This window comes from Aegilops tauschii, chromosome 2 (assembly GCF_002575655.3).
Source record: "Aegilops tauschii subsp. strangulata cultivar AL8/78 chromosome 2, Aet v6.0, whole genome shotgun sequence".
In the NCBI taxonomy this organism is placed as follows: domain Eukaryota; kingdom Viridiplantae; phylum Streptophyta; class Magnoliopsida; order Poales; family Poaceae; genus Aegilops; species Aegilops tauschii.
The window spans coordinates 420798928-420822126 of record NC_053036.3 but is presented as its reverse complement, the minus strand read 5'-3'; the positions used below and the strand labels follow the sequence as shown (position 1 = coordinate 420822126).

General features: G+C 46.6%; 1 protein-coding gene across 1 annotated transcript; it reads left to right on the top strand.

The window, feature by feature from the left end:
* Window positions 1-1565: 1565 nt before the first annotated feature.
* Window positions 1566-22170, top strand: LOC141041082 (uncharacterized). Its single transcript, XM_073507193.1, has 5 exons — window positions 1566-1714; window positions 21501-21630; window positions 21741-21908; window positions 21992-22000; window positions 22159-22170. The coding sequence occupies exons 1-5, from the start codon at window positions 1566-1568 to the stop codon at window positions 22168-22170; spliced, it is 468 nt and encodes a 155-aa protein (XP_073363294.1).
* The last annotated feature ends 1029 nt before the right edge of the window (window positions 22171-23199 follow it).

The window sequence follows — 23199 nt, the reverse complement described above, 5'->3', positions numbered from 1 at the left end:
GCACCTGATGCAGTCCTTAAATGTAAGTCATGCAGTCCGCAACGTTGGTACACGCAGTCACAACTTTGGCACAAAATAAGATGCATGCAGTGCAAAACGTGTACGAATGCAGTACAGGACTCTGTCGAATGCAGTGCACACATACCCAAGAAAGCAATGCACGCCGTACACTAGAAAAAAGAATACGTATGAGCAAAAACACGAAAAGAAAATGTGACCTGTATATGTAGTGCGGAATATCTGAACATGCAGTACAGAAAGATGATCAATGCAGTGCATGAATGATTTACTAAGCAGTGCACGCCCCTACATTTGAAAAATTATGCAAGACCAAAAAATACAAAGAAAAAAAGTGACCACCCAGGTGCAACCAGGCCCCAACCAGTCTCGTAGTAGATCTGCGCCCACAACAGGCGAGTCGTTCTGAGCCACAATGCATGGGGCCGGCACACATGGGCCCACAAGTCAGAGAGCATAGAGAAGTGAGCGCCATGTATAAGCGCCCAAATAAGTAACCAGAGGAGTTCGATACGGCTGCCTCGCCAGCACTTATAAACAGGTCGAGCGCGCCCTCCGCGGGCGAGGTGGGACTAAACATTAGGGCGCACACACAGCGCACCTAGAACCGTGCTGACAGGCCGACTTGGGCCTAATGTGTCTTCACTCCCCAAACACAGGCCCAACACGCTAGAGTAGTTAAAATAACATGGCCCACTAAAAAAATAAGTACAAAAATAAAACATCAAAGAAAAAAGAGAAACATTTTTTAAATGAATAACAACAACAACAAAAATGTGCGTGGGCACTGCCAGAAACTACAGTTCGCTCTAATAAATAAAACGCAGGAAGCCTGAAGTCAACGTACAAATGAAGTTCGCGACGTATAACAATGCAGTTCGTCACGTGGAAGCACAAAGTATTCTTATTTCTGAAATGCAGTTCTCTTTCTACTGCATTGCACTATGGCTAAAACTAGGAATGCAGCCCTGTTAGTTAAGCAAAGCAGTCCGATACCCCTACCCACACTACCCTCCATCCACACAAAAGCTGCAACACCATCACATATAAAAAAAGAGAAAAAAAGAAAGAACTCCATCAAAAAACTAAATGTGCGTACATATGTATGAATCCCGATCCGATATAATTCAGTATACGAAGAATAAATTTCACTTGCATGCAGTACACTATGTGGACATATGCAGTTCTGTCGTGATAGCGAAGAAGTGCACTTACTAGGAAAACTCACCGAAAACACAATCATCACATTTTCTGAAAGTTGCGTACATACCTGAACTTGTCACGAAAAAAGAGGCGACGCCGTTCCGGATTTCCAACGCACTAAGACAACCTCCTCATAGCAGAACCTCTCTGCAGTTGCCACATAACTAAAAACACAGCCCCACCATGCTACCACCCCGCTCCACCACTCCCACGTCCTGTCACGAAGAGCAGAGGAGAAAACACAATTGCTTCGTCCCCCCAAAAACCCCATTGCATCTTCTTCTCCACACTTCCTTTGACTAACCTCCCTCTCCAGAACAAACACGAGAGAGCATAGGAGAGTCATGGCGGATGCACCTCTGTACAAGCAGCGCCGCAGGTACACCAAGGAGCTCCACGACGTCGACCTCCACGGCAACCACAAGCTCCACGTCGTTTGCACAAGCAAGGGTCAAGACGTGGACAAGATGTTGTCCACGCTCAGGAGGAAGCTGTAACACCCCGCATGTAACTTGCCATATTTGTAACTCCGACTCTTGCCATTTCCGGCTATGTGATATGTTTTTCCCTCCGTTGTCGGGTTTTGTCTTTCGTTTTGTTTTTTGTCATGTCATGCATTTTCATATCATGTCATCATGCGCATTGCATTTGCATACGTGTTCGTCTCATGCATCCGAGCATTTTCCCCGTTGTCCGTTTTCCAATCCGGCGCTCCTATCTCCTCCGGTGCACCCCTCTTGTTTTCTTTCGTGTGCGTGTGTCAAACTTTCTCGGAATGGACCGAGGCTTGTCATGTGGCCCTAGTATACCACCCGAAGACTACCGGTCAAGTTTCGTTCCATTCGGAGGTCGTTTGGTACTCCAACGGTTAACCGGGCATCCGCAAAGTCCATTTGAGTGTCCAGCAAAAACCCCCTCCAAAACCAGCCCAAATCTCACCAAACTCTCTTCCATGCTCTAGGTCGTTCGATCACGATTGTGTGGGCGAAAACCGCACCTCATTTGGAGCCTCCTAGCTCCCTCTACCTATAAAACTCCATCTCCCCCAAAAAACGGAATCGCAGACGAAACCCTAGAAACTCCCTCCGCGCCGCGCCGGATGCGTCCGCTCCGGCCGAACAACGTCCGCCGCGCCGCCCGGCCAATCGCAGCGCGCCGCGTGTCGCCGCCGGATCCTCCACCGCGCCGGCCCGCCCAGCCCGTCGCGGGCTCGTCGGCCCGCATCGCCGCCGCCCGCGCCGCGCGCGCCCGCCGCCGCCTCGCCTCCCGCGCCGGCCGCCGCCGCCGCCGCCCGCGCCGCACTCGGCCGCCGCCGCCGCTCCCGCCGGCGACCGCCGCCCCTCCGGCCTCCCTCTCCTCCGCCGGAGCCCGAGGCCCGCGGCCTCCCTCTCCTCCTCCGGTGCCCGCTCCGGCCGAGCTCAGCCCCGAGCCGGCGAGCTCCTGTAGCATCGCCCGATCCAGATCTGGTGAATCCCCGTTGACTTTCCTCGCCCTCTATTTTTTCTAAGTCTTCGAAATTCTCAGCAAGTGCTCTTGTTCGTGATACAATAACTTCTTGCATGTAGCTCCGATTCGCGCGTATAATATGTCAAATTGTTCGTCTCGTGATGCTCTTCATTTTGTTCAATTGCACAATGTTCATTAGAGGTCATATTGATGCCAAAATCTCTGTTGGAAGAGGGCTAGTTGCTGTTATTCGCTGGTTCTTAGCAGAACTTGGAGATTAGTCATTTTTGTATCATTTAATCTGTGCATCTTTTGAGCATGAGCTCTACATGTGTTTTGAAGTATGCCATGCCATCTTTCCAGTGGTGTAGTCCATGTATTTTTGTGGTCTCTGTGGTGACAAGCACAAGCATGCAAAGTAGGCCCCGTAATATTTCTGATTTCAGGGACTTGGTGATTTCTCTAAGTCCTTGTCTGCTGTAATTTTGTTGCCATGTAAACTTGATGCTACAGAGAGATCCATGCATATTTTGGAGATGTTCAGTAAGGATGTTTTGTAGCTATAGTTGTAATTGATCCATTCCTGCAATTGTTTGCAATGATGGAGTGCCATAGCATGACTCAATCTTGCTCTACTTTTGCTATAAAATATTTCTGGCAGATTCTTAACATGCCATGCATTTTTGCCAAGCTTATTGTAGTTGATCCATACATGCTATGTATTTGTTCTTGCCATGGATAGATTCATAAACATGCCATCTTGCCGTAGGTGTGCTTGGTTTGTCATGCATTGCTCTGTAGTGAGTGCATCAAGCTCACAAAGAGGCCTACATATTATTATTTCTGCCATGCTCTGTTTTCTGCCAAGTCTGAAACCTGATAACGAAACTTGCTATGTTTACATGCTTGCCATCATATCTTCTGGTCCTTTTTGGCTTATGGTCATTAAGGGACTTTTGTCATGTGCATTTAGTAGAACACTGCCCTGCCTTGCTTTGCTATGTTAAGTTCCTGTAGCATGTTGGTTTCGTGCTCTCAACATTGCTACCTGATGCTGTTTACTGCCATGTCCAGTTTTTCACCAAGTCTGTGAACCTGTAATCTTTTGCACTTTTGCCATGCTTGTTTGAGCTTGATATGTTGTGAACTAGCCGTATCTCAGTGTTCATCTTTTGTCAAGCATCTCCTGTAGATTACTGCCATGTTATTTGTTGCTATGTTGGGATGCTGTAGAATTGTTACTTGTTGTATTTTAAGTGCTATCATGCTGTTAATCGCAGATTCGTGCCATTCTTGTTTTGCTTGCCATTTGCAAACCGTGCATCCGATTCCGGTGATCTTCATATCGATTTCGACCGAAATCACCTCATCTTTCCAGTGGCATGCTTGGTTTGCCAAGTTACTGCCATGTTCATCATTTTCCTTCCGGAGCACGCATATGCATCGCATATCATATCTTGCATATCATACATGTTTTGCATCATGTTGCTTGCGCATTTCTCGTTGTTGATTGTGGTTCCGTTTGTTTGTGTTCCTGTCTTGGGTAGAGCCGGGAGACGAGTTCGTGAACGAGCAACCTGTCGAGTACGCTTACGAGGATCAAGCTTTCGACAACTCTGAGAATCTTGCAGGCAAGATGACCACCCCTCGAAATCACTTCTATCTTTGCTATGCTAGTTGTTCGCTCTATTGCCATGCTCGCTACCTATCACTTGCTATATCATGTCTCCCATTTTTCGCCATGTCAGCCTCTAACCATCCTCTCCTAGCAAACCGTTGTTTGGCTATGTTACCGCTTTTGCTCAGCCCCTCTTATAGCGTTGCTAGTTGTAGGTGAAGTTGAAGTTTGTTCCATGTCGGAACATGGATATGTTGGGATATCACAATATCTCTTATTTAACTAATGCATCTATATATTTGGTAAAGGGTGGAAGGCTCGGCCTTTTGCCTGGTGTTTTGTTCCACTCTTGCCGCCCTAGTTACGGTTACACCGGGATTATGTTCCTTGAGTTTGCGTTCCTTACACGGTCGGGTGATTTATGGGACCTCCTTGACAGTTCGCCTTGAATAAAACTCCTCCAGCAAAGCCCAACTTTGGTTTTACCATTTGCCGCCTAAGCCTTTTCCCCCAGGTTTTCGCGAGCCCGAGGGTCATCTTTATTTTAAACCCCCGGGCCAGTGCTCCTCTGAGTGTTGGTCCAAACTGTCAGTCGCCGGTGGCCACCAGGGGCAACTCTGGGCTGGCCTATCGGAATCTTGGACAATCCAGTGTGCCCTGAGAACGAGATATGTGCAGCTCCTATCGGGATTTGTCGACACATTCGGGCGGCTTTGCTGGTCTTGTTTTACCATTGTCGAGATGTCTTGTAAACCGGGATTCCGAGACTAATCGGGTCTTTCCGGGAGAAGGTTTATCCTTCGTTGACTGTGAGAGCTTATGATGGGCTAAGTTGGGACACCCCTGCAGGGTATTATCTTTCGAAAGCCGTGCCCGCGGTTATGAGGCAGATGGGAATTTGTTAATGTTCGGTTGTAGATAACTTGTCACTTGACCCAATTCAAATACATCAACTGCGTGTGTAGCCGTGATGGTCTCTTCTCGGCGGAGTCCGGGAAGTGAACACGGTCTGAGTTATGTATGACGTAAGTAGGTGTTCAGGATCACTTCTTGATCATTGCTAGATGACTTCCGTTCCGTTGCTTCTCTTCTCGCTCTCTTTTGCGCAAGTTAGCCACCATATATGCTTATTGCCGCTGCAGCTCCACCTCTTTGCACCATCCTTTCCTTCAAGCTTAAATAGTCTTGATCTCGCGGGTGTGAGATTGCTGAGTCCCCGTGACTCACAGATTCTACCAAAACAGTTGCAGGTGCCGACGATGCCAGTGCAGATGATGGCGTCGATCTCAAGTGGGAGTTCGACGAGGAACGTGGTCGTTACTATGTGTCTTTTCTTGATGATCAGTAGTGGAGCCCAGTTGGGACGATCGGGGATCTAGCATTTGGGGTTGTCTTATTTTCATCTGGATTTTGACCGTAGTCGGTCTATATGTTTGTATTTTGGATGATGTATGATATTTATTTATGTATTGTGTGAAGTGGCGATTGTAAGCCAACTCTTTATCCCATTCTTGTTCATTACATGGGATTGTGTGAAGATGACCCTTCTTGCGACAAAACCACTATGCGGTTATGCCTCTAAGTCGTGCCTCGACACGTGGGAGATATAGCCGCATCGTGGGCGTTACAGAAGCTCGGCGGAATGCCCGTCAAACTAGTCGGCGTTGATGTCCTGTACATGCACTACGTGAAGCCACATCGGGCAGCAGTGCTCCAGCTATGCGTAGAAAAAGAATGCCTTGTCTACCACATCTCTGCAGCTAAAGACAGGTCAGAATAACTATCAATCTGTACTATTGCTTGTCAATATTGATTTTAAATTTTCTTCATCGCAATTGCCATTATTTAAACTTTGGTTCTCATTTTTAAAAAGCATGGCATAGGAATTCATTGACAGTTTTCATCTGGCTCCATGTAACTCATGTGTTCAATTCTTGAATTATATGATCTAGCGATACATGCAGTTTTATTTTCTTTTACCAAATACAAATTATTTGCCTGAACAATAGAAAACTGCACCATTACTATATCACTACTGCAGGATGCTGCTAACGCGACACTACGATCAGAGACCCTTCGAGAAACTGTGTGCGATGCAATAATCGCAAACGGTGCTATATGAAAACCGTCAGAAATGTGTAAAACGTTTGCGGTGACGGATGCATCAAACACGGTTCAGGTTTTAGTTGCGTGTGCGATGAAGGGCATACGGTTTAGTTCAATTAACTGTTTGCGGTGAGGAGGAACAAAAGAAACGGGCATCCAGATGAAGGCGTGTGCGATACACAACATACGGTTCACTCGGATGAACTGTTTGTGATTAGGCAACACAAAAGAAACGGTCAGCTAGATCATAGGTGTGTGCGATATACGGCATGCGGTTCACTCGGATGAACTGTTTGCGTTGAGACATGAGAACATAAACGGTTGAAATGAACAAGATGTGTGTGATACGAGGCAAACAGGTCTGTAATCGGAAACGTGTGCGAAGACCGATAACAACATAGACGATTACTCCTAACAAGCCGTGTGTGTTGTGAGCAAGCGATTGCTGGTATACAATTGTGAGTGATTTATGAAAACATCACCGACGGGTTCCATTGTTTAGTCCGCGTGCGATGTGATTTTCTTTGTCCGCACAACATCTACGCTCTGTCTATAGAGCATCAACATATATACTTAAAAAGACAACATTGCATAACCAAATTAAGCATACAATTACACAAGTGACTACACACATAACATTTCCACACACCAAAGAAAGCAATTACATGCATACTAAAGTAGGAGAAACGAGGATCTAATCATCTACTTATTGTTGCGACGACGCTTGGCATTACTCTGCTTCTGGCTGGATCCCTGGCCGTTTTGGGGAAGGAGGGACTTCCTCATGTCAACGATCTGCCTGCACATGTCGTAGCTCGTGTACGCCTCCTTGGCCGCGTACACGACGTGAGCTTTGTCGAGTTTCTCCATCCAGGCCGAGTGCCAAGCACACTTGTCCTTGTTGCACGAATCCTTCATGTCTCTATAGTAGGGGTCGATGATGGTCTCGGCGAGGTGAACCACTGAGTCCTTCTCATGCTCTTTGCTGCCCCAGATCTTGTATTGGCCCTGGATGTCGACAAGATTCCGGTAGGCGATGCCCGAATTCTCAAGCGCCTTTACATTGTTGGTGATGTCCACCATAGCGAACATGTAGTGGGGGCTGTTGACAAACCTGGCGAAATGCTCGCAAGGCCTTGTGCCCAGGCAGTAGTGGTAGACGAGGACGTGGTGACGCACGCACATCTGGGCGACAGCGACCTTGGGACGAGACCCGGCACGAGCGCGGGTGTACTCGAGGTTGAACCCGACCACCTTGTACTTCTCCTCGGCAAGCAACAGCTCCATGATGTGGATGGAGTGCTCCACCCAGACCGGGTCGTTGGTGTACACCACTGAGAGGTCCATTAACCTTCTGTGGGTGTCCACCACGGCACGCATGGTGAACTGCTGCTCGTCGTCGGCAGCCGCTCGGAGCGCCATTGGAGCCGCGCAGGATACCCTCTAAGAATTTCTCGTGGTGGGTGTGCTTCTTGCAATGGTGGGGCGCGATCGAAAGGTTAAAGAGACACAAGGGTAGGTTAAATGGCCGCTGTAATAAATAGGGGCCGGCCAGCCTGTAATCATCACATCTTGTCACGTTGTTCAGAGCGGAGGATTCCAGTGCACGCTTGACAACACCGCACCGCATGCGTGGGCTCGAAGAGGCGCCAAATGTATCGTCGGTGAGCCTGTTCCCGTGCTACCGCGCTGTTTACCGCGCAAGCTTCCCGCCCGGCTAGTTTGGCCACGCGTCGGCTAGAAGAGGGACAAACCATGGGCGTTTATTGACAAAAAGCTTTGTAAAAACAAAGTGTGTGGAATGACTTCGGTCATAAGTTTACCCTTGGGTGATGAGGTCAAAGTTACACAGAAGGGTGATGATGGACACTCGAGGGCGATAATTAATTCTGCGCTCTACACTGCACACGGTGGAAGAAACCAACTGTGTGCAATAATGTCGAAGATCGCAATCGAGTTAGCTATACAGATCATGTGCTGTGAGATCGACAAGGTAAACTGATTCGAGAATGGTTAATAAAATCTAAGACCATTGCATATTAAGGTCAAAATAGTGCTAGCAATATACAAGTCTCATACGATGCCATTTCAATGATTGTACCACAAAATCTCGAAATGTTACAAGGTTCAAATTCCAGAGTTATATGGCTCAAATTCGAAGATTACAAGGTTCAAACTGATATTAGAAATGAAATTTAGCTCATCACCTGCAAACGCTCGCGCTGATCCGCTGAACATGGATATCAGAGAGGTTCAAACTAATATCACAGCTTCTAAGTATGGCTTTGAAACCTCACATTTTTTGAAAAGGGGTCAGCCACTGAGAAGTCATGTATGGGGTTGACATGATGACTTCCTATTACTCTGTCATCTGAAGTTCCAAAATGAAACTCAACATTTTTGGAGCCTACTCCATTCTACCGCAGGCACCGGTGCTGATCAACAAACCATTCATTTTTGCGAAATAAATGTAGGGAAAACCTCATTTCCTTCAGCACCCTTGCTCTGAGAACAAAGAACCTGGTGAATATAATCTCCGGTAAGGTCCCTCGGTAGGAGTTCAAAGTAATTTCTGAGAGATGCAGATATAGGCATTCGACGTGATTGTTATATTGTATCACATTATCCACCACTGGGCCTAATCTTATCTACAAAAGAAGAAAACGTGTTAGTGCCTACATGCACTTTTGAACATTACTACAGGCCTAGCTATTTGGTTTGTAGGATTTGTCAAATGCACTAACATGCCATCTTCGATCTGACATGATTAACATGGGCATTTGATGAAAAATGTAGCCTTCTTCACAAGAGGTTGGAGTGGATGAAAAGTTCCCTAAGAAAACTAGTACAGATGAATCCAAAGGAGAAATGCTTATTGATTGTAACCATATGGATCAAGCAACCAATATTGGGGGGGGGACATGTATGTACTGAAATCCTCCAAAAGAACCTTCAGAAATCGTACTACATTGTCATTATAAACTTGGAAAAAGGTGTCACAAATTGAAATCCCTTATGGTTAACATTTAACATGAAAGGAACATCACCTTGATATATAGCTTCTCTAGGCATGGAAAGCATCTCAGGAAACTGACAACTTGCTCCAGGTCGGGCCCAATAGATTCTAGTGCCAAGACCTTCACTGTGCGCAGTTTCGGGGTTAAGCTTGTCGGAATCATTTTCTGAATGACAGATGAATAAACATCTTCAAAATTAGAAATAATGTTAATTTGTAGAAGGAGAGGTAGAAGGCGGCTATTGTACCTGAACGGGTGTGGATCCAATAACAAGTTCGGAGTATTTGTCAGACGAGTAGCCCACCACTGTCAATTTTGGCGCAGAAATGACATTGATTCTTGTTGGACCTTCTTGATCAACTACAAGTAATCTCTCAAGTTCAGGTGTGTCCTGGATGACCATACCGTGGTCCACCTTTTGCGATGTCTTGCTGCCGCACCAGCAACACACATAAATAGTCCGGAGAGTCATGGAGGTGATGTGGAAGGTACTCAACCCATTGATCGCCTAAAGACGAAGGTACTCGAGTGCTGTACAGCCACAGAGCAGGCGCTCCATCTCACCCTTTGAGAGGCAGACGGCGACGAGCTCGAGGTGCTTCAGTCGTGGTAGAATAAGAGCGGGCGCGTCATTAAAGGGTAGGAAATGGCAGTTCCTGAACTTGGCGACCCGCAGCGTGGGCGCGAGGCGGAGTGCGGACGTTGGCAGCGACCACATATGCCCATCATCAAAAGTGAGCTCCTCGAGCTGATCTAGGGCGGGGGATCGGAACCAGTCGTCAAGCTTGGCTTGATCCTTGCCGTTGGAACGGAACTTGCCCATTCTAAGGCCTTTGGTTGGGCCAAGGTGACTGCCGAGGATCTTGGAGAACGCATCCAAGCTTTTGCGATAGCCATGGCAGAGCTCGTGGGTGTCGATAAGGTCGAGAGGGCTGGATTTCCATAGGGGGCACCACCGTCGGGAAAGGAGGGTTGTCCGCGCCCCATATTTGATTGGGAGGAGGGAGATGATGACTCTCAACATATGATCGGGGAGGCTGCTGATTAAGTCTAGGCCTGCTGGAGTGGCTTGCGGTTCTAGCTCACCCCGCCTCCGCTTGTTGGCAGCCCCGTTCTCCACCTCCGTTGTCAGCGGCGCTTTCTGATAGAAATGGGAGTATAGGGAATATTTTGTTAAAACAAGGCAATAGAAAAGTGTATTGATAACTAGAAGTTATTAGGTAGGAATATAGTAAGAAAAGGGAATAACAATTGGTTGCTTAAATACTACACAATTCATTTGAAATTGCTGGGTAAGTCAACATATGCAGATAGTTGAAAAGAAAACTTACTTTGAACAAAGTCTGGACGGATGATTTTGTCGGGGAAGTTAGCATATATCTCATGACCAGGCCCTTTTATGTGCAGTGCAATTTTAGTTCCAGCTTTCAGTACATAAAACTTTGCAATTTCATTCCAAAAGCCAGTGGCAAAATAGGAGCCACCACGTTCATCAAGTCTTACAGTAGCAACGATTGTAAATCCATGGTTTGTGTGCAGTATGACATCCGTGGAGCCTTGATCTATGTAAAGGGAAAAATTGTGCACTACATAATCTATAGCATAGCGAGGGATGTCCTACAGAAAATGGTAGGATTGTTAAAGAAAATATGGTAACATGCAAATATGGGCCCAAATTGAAAGAACTGTACAGCAGTTGAAATCGAAGGACAAAAATCTATAATTAAACAGATAGGGTAAACATGATGTCATGGAAAAAATGAGAGTAATCAAAAGAACAATACATCATTAATTTGCCTAATATAGAAAGAAGAGGGGGAAAAATCCCCTTTGACGTATATGGTGCATGTGGCACCTTTTATCCAAATGTAGCAATATTTAGAATATGTTCAGGAAAGTAGGCCATGCCAACCGATTTAGGGTGAGATTGAACATACCGCGTGCATCCTCAAGTTATCTGGTACGATGAGATGGAATCTCTGGCGGCGGTCGCCAAGTCCTGAAGTGTCGGCACACTGTACATTCTATGGATGAAAGAAAACCCTCAAATCAGCTCGAATAAAAATGAATTCACGGCGATTTCCGCCGGGTGATTAAAGGGGGCAGATGAACTGGGATAAGAGATGAGATGATATCTCGTTAAATTGGTTACCTTGTCGTCCATGAGAAAGAACTCTCAGTATGGCAGAGTCCCCAACCGAGCGGAGCTGGGTCGACCACGAGCAGCGTCGAGAAAGTCGATGGCGATAGGCGGCGGCAAGCGGAAGTGGCGAAATGCGGTGGGCTTTGCCGGTAGCCTGGCGGCGGCGATAGGCGTCGAGCTAAGTGTTTACCGCCGCGATAGGCGGTGCCATGGCATAGACGCGGAGGAGCTTGTGCAGGTGTGAATGGGGAACGTACCGGAGGGGCCGAGGGAGTGGCGGGCGGGGTGAGGGTTTTTGTGACGTGGGGATGGTGAGGGTTTTCTTTTTTCTTTTTTGAATTGGGTGGTGAGGGTTTTCTTTCCCATAAAGGATTTTTGGGGCGACGGTTTGCTAGAGCGAACCATGTGTGATTGACGCAGCAGGCAAAATGAAAGTCATTGCACATGGTTCCAATTTTGGGAACCATGTGTGATTGACGTACTACCTCCATCCTGGTTTATTGGTCCCCCGTTGTAATTTTTACCAAAATTTGGTGAAATATTTAACATACTCAGACATAGATAATAAGCGTACACGTACATAAGCATAGTTCAACCATAAGTACATAGTTTAACCGTCATTAAGCATACTCAAGCGTACATAGTTTGATCCATCCCACATCTCATCTCACATGCGGCCGGCACGATCCTGAAGCTTCTACAGGTACTCGGCGTACGCGCCGTGTGCCACCCTGCGAGAATACTTCTGCTTGAAGGAGCCAACGACCCATCCTCTTGCATGCGCCAAAACTCTTAGATACACGTCATGAATCTTGTGGTTGCAAAATGGGCATCCATAGCCGTCGTTCTAGGTCTTAATACGCATGTTATGCATTCCCGCATAAAGCTTCCTCAGGATTCGCCTCTTGTACCTCCTATGGGCATCTTCATCCTCGCTGTCCACATCGTCAGACATCACCTATACAAATAGTAAAACAAATTTGGCATCAAATCACTGATTACATGTCGTGAAGTAGGATTAGGAATTTATGGCTATTTATTTATACATATCCAGAGATTATGGTTCGATTTTTAAGCACAGTCGTTTATGTACAGACCAATCTTGAAGAAAATAATGGCACAAACATATGTAGGTCATTCAAAATCAATTGTCAAGTCCTGGCTAGGAATTATTAGCACGAACACTAACCCTAGTCGGATTACTAGAAGAAATCATTTGCACAGATGAAACAACTAATCACTTATCACCTGTACCATTCAAACAATCAATACACTACACGGATCTAACGAAACTTACTCAGATTTCATGGATTGGGAGAACATAACCACATGATTTCTATTCCAAAAAGGGGGAGGCAGGAGTAACCAGAGAAGCCCTATGATCTATTTGACACATAAATGGGTATAGATGACTAACCAGTTGTCCGTCGTCGTCGGAGTCGTCGCCGGAGTGGTCGTCGGAGTCGGTGTGGAACTCCGCCTCCGGCTGTGGAAGCTCGATGCCGTCAATGACATCAGGGTGCAGCGATAACTCGCTGGCGGTGATGGCAACCTCTGTCTCCATCTCCATGCCGTGCTCCGGTGCTTTAGCAGCCCCAGCGTCGCCACTCCCTCCGATGGGGCGCTTCGGCGGCATCCTCATACACTACGGCTTTGAGGACTGAGAGCGGCGTTGAGGATGCAAGCGGAGAGAGAGGATTGTGTGTGTAGCGAGGATGGGGGGTGCGGCCGCTCGGGCGCACCATTATATGGAGTAGTGGGAGTTGTGGGAGAGAGGCGGGTGGCGGTCAAACCGATGGCTCGCCTCCCGGTGAGCCTGCGCACCGGACTGCTGGCATGCCTACCAAAGTTTCACACAGCTACTCGCACGCCTCCCGATGACACTGCGCAGCGAGCACGCCTCCGTCAATTCACGCACCTGCACGCACGCCTCCCCGTCTGCCTGCGCGGCGGACTGCTCGCATGCGTCCCGTCAACTCACGCCTGCTCGCACGCCACACGGGTCGCGCGGCGGCACGTGTATTATTTTTTTATTTGGATGATTAATGCTGCCGCTTTATTGCTTAACCGAACCATGGCACGTATCCATTTTTGGTCTAACGCTCACAGTTCGAATAAATAATCCATTTGGGATATTGGTTCCCAATTATTAATAATCTCCCGTCTGTAATTAGATAAAGATTGCATCAAAACTGGTCTCAAATTTGACAAAAAAGTACAATGTCACTTTGTATTGGTGTCCATATGACAACACGATAAGTTTCATGAACTTCAAATAAGTTTTGGATGTACTAGAATTTAAAAATCAAGATTCTTAATGTTTGAAATTTGTTGCATGGGGAGTAAACATGCACCCAGTGAGACACATGTGTTTTTGCAATCCATTTAGGTGCACTGTCACGTGTGCATGCAGCTCAAATTTGATTTTTGCACATTATACCCATAGAAAATCAATCAATGTACTAAAATGTCTTAATGATCTCTGTGATTTTTTTGAAATTAAAACGTCCCTCCTTTGGTAACATGTATGTTCACCGCGGGATAATTAATTTAACATGCATCGTAGTTGCGGTGGATTCGCGGTGTGTGTGTGGGTGAGTGCGTCTGGGGTGGCGGGTGGCTCGCAGTACACTACGAGTTGTGAGCCACCGTGTGGGTTGGCCGTTTTGTTAGGCAGGCTGGTGCCACATCAGAGTCGTGAAATCGTTATTTAAAACATTACACAACCCTTTCATACATAAATGTTTTGGCCACATGCAGTCGATGGTTGTCCTACACGACACTCGATACTCGCGTGTGACGCTTTCTGTGGGCCCGTGAGGTCATCGTCCATCACTTTGATGAACAGCCAGCAGTGAGGTTAATTTGACCAGCAAGGTAGAATCTTTTTTGTTTGTGTTATGGTGGTATATAGTACGCGTCGAAGAGGTGGGAGGGGACTAGCATATATACTATACGTATGCGTCCGTGAACAAGTACACCTCACTCAGTGTCGGGACTTTTTTTTACCAAGGCACGTGCCACATCAAAATTGTGAAATTGGTTATTCAAACATCACACAACACCTTTTTGGGCCACATGCATATATATCCTACCTAGGACACTCACGTGTGACGCTTCCATCTGTGGGCCCACGAGGCCATCGTTGATGCATGCATGCATCACTTTGACCTACATCGGGAGAGGTTAATTAATTTCACCATCGATGAGGATTCTTTTGGGTTGTACATATATTACGGCAGGAGCATATAGTATGCGGTGAAGAGGGGGGAAGGGGACCATCATATGTAGTATGCTTGATATGAACCTCGCTTTGTGTGGGTGCATGGTTTACGGTTTTTGAGGCATGTGGCACATTAAAGTTGTGCATTTTGGGTATTCAACATATATATGTTTGGCCCACATGCAAAGCGGTGGTGGTCGTCCTCTCGCACCCACTTAAGCGGTTATTAGCGATATCGATGCTTTCCATCTGTGGGCCCGCTTGGTCCATCACTTCTTTTTGCCTGACAACAAGAGAGGTTAATTTGACTTAGGAGGGGATTATTATTTTTGCTCTGGGATGACATGCATGATACACTTTGAGCACACACACATGCATGTGTACGCATGAATCCCTCCCATCGAGTCGAAGTGGCTAGTACAACGACACCATCATGAACCGATCTCGCTCTATGTGGGGAGCTAGCGTACGATTTTTGACACACACGTGCGAGATCAATGTTGTGTATTCAAACATGCATGCACGCATCACCTCCATACATATGCATGTAGTGGTTGCCTTCGAACGATACACTCCCTCGCGTGGTTATCGGCGACAAGCCTATATATTCGTGGGCCCGCGTGGACATCCATGATCACCTTGACCAACAACAAGATAGGTTACCATGGTGCATTCTTCATTTGGTTCGTGTTATCGTAGTATAGGTCATGGTGAGATTCAGACCTAATTAAGTTTGAGCGCATATACTTTGCACGCATGCATGCATATATGAATCCCCGTCGTTGGCTTGAAGTGTGGTGTAACATACATATGCATCGTCAACCTAACCCTCACTCAGTGTGGGGATTTCTAGTTCGAAGTCATGGTGCCACATCAAAGTTGTTCCATTGTTACTCAAAAACACACCTCTCCATACATATGTTTGGGCCACACGCATGCAGTGGTTGTCTTCGGGGACTAGCTACTTGCGTGAATATTGGCGAGCTAGCCCATCTCCGGGGTCGCATGGACGGCCATCACTTTGACCTACAACAAGAGAGAGGTTGTACGACCAAGGTGGGTTATTCTTGGTCCATTTTATGATCCATCTTGGTGAGATATATGCCTCTCTGGCCCGCCGACTGAAAGTGTGTGTGTGGGGGGGGGGGGGGTTGCTACATCGCACTTTGCTAGGTGAACCTCGGTTGGGGGGGCATGCATTCATAGCTTAATTAGGATTCCCTTCGTGGCGACACGAGGGGGGTGGGGGCTGCTAGCTACTTCGCACTTTGCTAGGTGAACCTTGGTTGGGGGGAGGGGGCATGCTCATAGCTTAGGATTCCCTTCGTGCCGACATGAGGGGGGCTGCTAGCTACTTCACACTTTGCTAGGTGAACCTCGGTTGGGGGGAGGTGCATGTGCATTCATAGCTTAGGATTCCCTTCGTGCCGACACGAGGGAGGGGTGGCTGCTAGCTACTTCGCACTTTGCTAGGGTGAACCTCGGTTGGGAGGGGGAGGGCATGTATTCATAGCTTAGGATTCCCTTCGTGCCGACACGACGGAGGGGGTCTGCTAGCTACTTCGCACTTTGCTAGGTGAACCTCGGTTGGGGGGGAGCATGTGCATTCATAGCTTAGGATTCCCTTCGTGCCGACACGGGGGAGGGGTGGCTGCTAGCTACTTCGCACTTTGCTAGGGTGAACCTCGGTTGGGGGGAGGGCATGCATTTATAGCTTAGCTAGGATTCCCTTCATGCCGACACGAGGAGGGGGGCTGCTAGCTACTTCGCACTTTGCTAGGTGAACCTCGGTTGGGGGGCATGCATTCATAGCTTAGGAATCCCTTCGTGCCGACACGAGGGAGGGGGGCTGCTAGCTCTACTTCACACTTTGCTAGGTGAACCTCGGTTGGGGGGCGTGCATTCAAAGCTTAGGATTCCCTTCGTGCCGACACGAGGGAGGGGGCTGCTAGCTACTTCGCACTTTGCTTCGGTGAACCTCGGTTGGGGGGCATGCATTCATAGCTTAGGATTCCCTTCGTGCCGACACGAGGGAGGAGGGGGGCTGCTAGCTACTTCGCACTTTGCTAGGTGAACCTCGGTTGAGGGGGAGGGCGCATGCATTCATAGCTTAGGATTCCCTTCATGCCGACACGAGGGGGGGCAAGCAATACCGTGCGCTTTGCGAGAGAGGTGCCACATCGAAGTTGCATTTGGTATTAGAAAATCAAACCACCCTTTTGATACATAAATTTGGTCCACATGCAAGTGTGTTAGTGTTCTGACCCTCTCCCGTGTCATTTTTCGCCAAATTTATGAATATTAGACAAGTCGGATGACGCAATAGACACGGTTCACTCAAACTAACCGTGTGCCACGCCGGTGCACCTGTCACGCACACATTCGCACAGTACATTGGGCTCCACGAGGCTCCCCCTCTCAACAATATCTGCTCGCCTCGAGGGTTTTTCTGTTTCATAACACGCGGTTGTTATCTCCGGACCGTGTGTGATGTTTCTTGTTCCCAATCCCGCCTGCATCCCTAGAAAATATCTGCCCGCCTCGAGGGTTTTTCTGTTTCATAACACACGATTGTTATCTCCGGACCGTGTGCGATGCACTATCATCAAAATTTTGAATAGCCTGCCATTTCACTCCTGCGTTTGACTCCCGCGTAGTAAAATTTTCAGTACCCGCATCATTTCCTCATACACCCTGCCCCCCTCCACACACACCAAAATCTCCTCGGGCGTGCGCACGCACACACACACACCCCTCCCTCGCTCGAAACCCTAGCAAAGTCCCCGCCGCCACTACCGCCGCCGCAAGGCCTCCATTGTCAACATCTGCCGGTTTGCCCGTGCAGCTTACCCACCGATCTCCATACCCAGGCCGCCCTGAGTTCCTTAGATGACGCCTGCCAAACGCCCCCTTTCCCACAGATCCCCATCCCCATCCCCATCCCCCACCCCAGAGCATCGCAGCCTAAGCCTGGCTACGCTTCGCGTGGAGCTCGAGGAGCGACTGGCCCAAAAGAGGTGTATAGCGGTCTCTTTGCCCGACGTCGCCGAGGAAGCTGACGACCATTACTGGCGGCAGGCACTCAAGCAGCGGGCTAGAGTATGCGGGCATGTCTCATCCGCCGGCTACGACATCGAGGTCATCGACAGCGACGCCCTGAGGCGGGCTGTGTCACAGGTTAAGTGGCCCACACCCAACCCCTCAGGTTCAGCCGTAGTCGATCTCATCCATGACCCCGCCGCTGATCTCCTCTGGCTTGTTGTCAACAATTTGCCATTCTACATCGCCATCGATCCCCTTTTGTCATTTCTGAAGGACACGTTCCGCGATGTTGGCTTGGGATCCACAGCTTCCAAGTCAGACCTCATCGACGGTGACCACGAGGAGGGCACCCTCTCCGGCTCTTCCAAGGGGAAAGCGCCCGTCTGCGACATCTGGGAGGGCACCCTACAACCGTGCTCTTCCAAGGGGAAGGAGCCCATCTGCGACAACATGGATCCGTGCTCTTCCCACGGGAACGAGCCCATCCGTGACAAGTGAGGAAACCCATGATTTGTTTTGATGTGCCTCTTCACAGGTGGAAACCCATGATTTGTTTTGTCGAGTCCCTTTTGTAGTGTAGTGAGAATATGTCCAGTTTTAATTGCTATATCTGGTTGTTTGCAGTATGCCTTCTTTATTTCTGTTGTTCACAATGTGATGCTCCATATGTGCAATTATTTACTGTGCGGTACATTTCATCAATCCAGTTTTAAACATACCGATAGGAATGCATATATTTGCTTACTGTTAAGCCTGTTATAGCTAGCATATGCCTCTTTTAAAGTTTTTGATTGTTCGGTTGTTTGTAGTTAGCATATGTTCAGTTTCAAATGCTATCTTTGGTTGTTCGTAGTATACCTTGTTTATTCCAGTTATTCACAACGTGATGTTCTATATGTGCAAGTATGAACTGTGCAGTTCAATTTCATCAGTTCCAGTTTCAACAATACCACTATGAATGACTACATTTGGTTGTTGCATTTGTAGTTAACACGCCTTTCCATTTTTATTTAACCATAACTAGTGTACTTAGACTGGCACAATACCAGTTTGAATGACCATGTTTGCTTGTTGTTAAATGTTAGGCCTGTTGCAGTTAGCACACCTTTCCACTCGTTTTGCTTTACTAACGTGCTTAAACCTGCACACTAAAGCTATCTTTTGGAGATTATTTTGTCTGCCATGTGTAATTTTGGTTGATGTTTAGCCTGTTGTGCTTAACATGCTTCTTGATGTACCTACACAGGACAATTTTGGGAACGACTATTGTTTTCCATCGAGATTAGTTTCATCCCATGGCTTATATCTGCTCACTGTTCAGGATATCGGTAGCTGGTACCATATAGGCTGGCGGTTGATAAGGGACTAATCGGTGAATCAGACTTTTAACTGAATATATCTACAACCCATTTTTCCTTAGGTTAACTAGGGCCATATGTAATATATCTGAGGCTACATAGCAACATGCACTGTACTTAATGTCTAAATATGCAATCCTAGGCTACATAGCAACAAGGAAGAGTGTTACATTAATGTTCTAATGATGTCTAGATATACGTAAAAGAGCAGCAGCACCAACAGCAACAACACAACCCTGTTTGGATACTCAACTTAGCTAGAGGTTAGAGTTAGTTTCTAGCTCATTACTAACCCTGAACTAGCTCCATCCAAAGAGTTGTTTGGATGGCAGGGTTAGATTGACAATAAATGCACTAGGAGAACTAGCTCCAATTAGCACCTCTTCGGTTGGATACTAGTTTTTTTGGGTGGGTTATAGATGCAACTAGCTCAAACTAGCCCTCATGTTTAGATATACTTTAGGGCTATTTGAGCCCGAACTAGCTCAAACTAACTGTAACCCGTGGATACAGCAGCAGATAATTTTTAAGAATGAACTAAACTCCTTCTGGCCCATAATATAAGATGTTAATTCAGCTAATATGTGAGTATATTGGATGTTATAAGATACTCCCTCCGTTCCTAAATATTTGTCTTTTTAGAGATTGGACTACCACATACGGATGTATATAGACATATTATAAAAGAGTGTTGTACTACATCATTGTGCAATTGTTGTTTAGCTTCTAATATTAACTTGGTGCTTTTAGGTACATATGTCATTGGTAAAGATCCGCGTTTCGACCCTTTCTGCGTACGGGCAATGAGATATGGATGAACCAGCATCAAGTGAGGAAGCTGATAAAGATTGTTAGTAAAATGGGTCCAAAGATGGCAATTAAACTATTTGTTTACACTTTATCCAAGACAATAGCGAACTGCAGGATGGTAAGTAAGAACTCTGCAGCCTTCTTTTTACTGCCCATAATGAGTTGTGTTAGATCACAATGTCTGAATCTTTTCCCTTTGTAGTGGTTGCCAAAGCAGTTTACTCAAGATTACCTCTCAAACTACATGATTGGTGGGTATGCAAAGGTTAAAGTATTTCTACCAGAACACGATGATTATCTAGATGTTTTCATGAAGACCGTGAAGGATGGGCGGTCGGTCATCACAAGGGGTTGGACTAGAGTCGTGCGTGCCTTCTGCATGGAGGAGGGCACAATATGGGCATTCCGCTTCACCCTTTTCAGCAACCAGAATATATTTCGCCTCTTTCTTTACCGTCTTTAATAGTACAAGTATACAACTGTGGTTCATCATTCTTTATTTGGTTCTTATGTAATTCTTGAACATATGTACCTATGAATCGAATAATGCATTGGTTGTTTGAACCTGATGGATATGAATAAAGCTGTAGCACACATTCAAATTCAAATCAAAATCCGGTACAATTTGGAAAAGCAGTAATTAAATTACGGTGAAAATACGCTCTCCAGGTTGTTACAGCACACGCGGTTGGTAAAACACAAACATTTGCGATATGCACCATAATTGGAGACGGTTCACAGAGAGGAAACGTGTGCAAGCATGCACACAGTTGCCGTTTGCAAAGCGTGTGCGATGTCAGACAATATCACAAACGATGCGGGCAAACTAAATGTTTGTGTTAGTTGCCTTATCGTACACGATTTGCAACCATGAATTGTTTCTGATGAAGTATGCATCGTAAACGTTGCACCACAGAATAGCGTGTGCGATAGTGTCATGTACGATGATGTTACGACGGTCTGACGTTTCGTAATCCTGTCCGACACTCATACGACGATTAGCTAATCTTCTTAACGGTGAACCGTTTGCGATGGGCCGCGCATCATACACGTTCTATAATAGTGAACCATTTGTGATGGGCCACGCATCGTTAACATAGCACCACAGAATACCGACTGCAATGGCAATGCGAGCAGAAACGAGTAGGAGTACTGTAGGGGCCCTATCCCCGACGGTTTCTGGGTCATGTGGGAAGGACCCCCCTATCGCCCAAACTTACTTGGCGACGGTTCCAAATGTCGTCGCGGAAAGGGGTTAAAACCCGTTTGTTTAGGACCAACACGCACCAGTGTATAAAACATGTATGAAATTCAATTCAAGAATACAAACATGCACAAACATGCATTGTTTATGCAATCTATTATCAGATTTACTAGTTATGTTGTACAAAGTATTAGCAACTACTCACTCCAACAGATTCAGGTATTCATATTGCACTTCAGTTTCAGAAAAAACAAAAAAACATTGGTGGTTCTAAAAACTAAACTATATTCAGTCTATACAAACATCTTGCAGGCCAATGGAACTAGACAAATTCCTCATGAATGGTGAGTACACCTTCGTCGGATTCACCATTGAAGGAGACAAAAGCAAGCTGAAGTTATCTGGTTTGGAGATCAACTCCGACAACTACATTGATATTCGGGTGGAATGGAGAGACCCATACAATAAAAAGGAGTTTGACTCTTTGGCTGATGTTGCCAGCAGGATGATAGACATTCACTACCATGACATGAAGAAAAAATTAACCGCAAGGAGGACCATACTCTGTGGGGATTTTTCCTGCTGCCAGACAAGCTTATCAAGTATGCAGCAATAGATGCATTCGCAACATATGAGTCATGGAGAATCATCTACGATGTCATAATGGGACTGGACAGGGCAAAAAGAGAAAAAGAATCAAAGAAGAAGAAGAACAAGGCTGTAATCCAATACAGCAACTAGAAATAATCAGGGCTATGTTTAGTTTCAATTTACTTTAGTGGTTGTGTTGTTCCTTGTTTCAGGTCTGCAAGGTTTTCATTATGTCCGTTGCTTCATATCGAACGTTTCTTTCGTAAAAACAATGTCGTTTTAGAATTATCATCAAATTTTCTTTCTGTTTTTTGCTTATGTATCGTTAGTTTGCTTGTGATCATTTGCTTTTGCTGAACTTAGTTTTCTTGTCATGCAGAATCGCTTGTAACTTAGTTTGCACTAGGTAACGATTGCTGAGTTTGTATTAGAACAAGTATCCAGACAACTTTAAAAAATTTAATGTGTGATACCAAAACATACTACATAGATACAAAACATATTCAAAAACAACATTAAACAAAAAATGAAGTACTCTGACTACAAATCATACCTAAAAAAGAAAGATGAATGCAGTTCACAATGGTAAACATAAGCAATACACATGTGTCCACATGCAGTCCACAAGAGTAATTATAGAAAAAGACCATTAATATAAACATTTCTAAAAATCATATAATCTGCAGACCATTCTAAACAAAGGTGAATACAGTTCATCAAAGAAATATAAGGCAGTTCACAAAGTGTATACATGAAGTGCAGTACATGCTTAAATGAAGAACGAGAGGGGTCGTAGCCACTTTCATGAAGTGTGTCGGCGTTCTGGGAACGGGGGTCCCCAGACTTGCCCGCCTGCGGCCCACGGCGTGGCTCTGCGAGCGGGCCCGTACGGCCCATCTTCACCAACAAGCACTCAAGACCCTCGCGAGGGGCCAAGCCTCGCGAGGCAGACGACACAAGACCTCCTCGGGAGCATCCTCATCAGGTTGGCTCGCGAAGGGCGGAGAGATCAAGGCAAGGCAAACCTCGCGAGGTTCTCGTGACGTGAGCCGTGATGATCGAGATCAGGCGGGCGCCAGGTGGGCGCCAGCGCGCACAGTGTCCTTGTTTCCTCTTTGGTGCTAAGGAAGCAAGCGCAGGCGCGGAGTACCGAGGCGTCAAGCAAAGGTTTCCATATCAGTGCAATGAGACCAAGAGCAGCAGGACGGCAAGACGGAGGTCACCATGGAGCCCAAGGCCGCGTCACCACGAGAGCCTTTTGCAGGGGAAGACCGCTTTTGTCAGGATAAGCTGTACTAGCTGTCCCCTTTCAAATTGGCCGTTGTTGGCTCCCTTCCCACTCAATATTTGGGGAGAGGACCAGGGCCTATATAAATAGGACTAGCCACCACCGTAGGGGATAACTCATTCGGAGGCATCT

What these genes read in the sequence shown, in the direction of transcription:
- LOC141041082 (XM_073507193.1), top strand. Translation starts at nt 1,566, where the DNA reads ATGGCGGATGCACCTCTGTACAAGCAGCGCCGCAGGTACACCAAGGAG. An exon ending in TCCACGCTCAGGAGGAAGCT is followed by an intron (nt 1,715 to 21,500) that starts GTAACACCCCGC and finishes AACATCTTGCAG; the next exon opens with GCCAATGGAACTAGACAAAT. An exon ending in ACAACTACATTGATATTCGG is followed by an intron (nt 21,631 to 21,740) that starts GTGGAATGGAGA and finishes ATTAACCGCAAG; the next exon opens with GAGGACCATACTCTGTGGGG.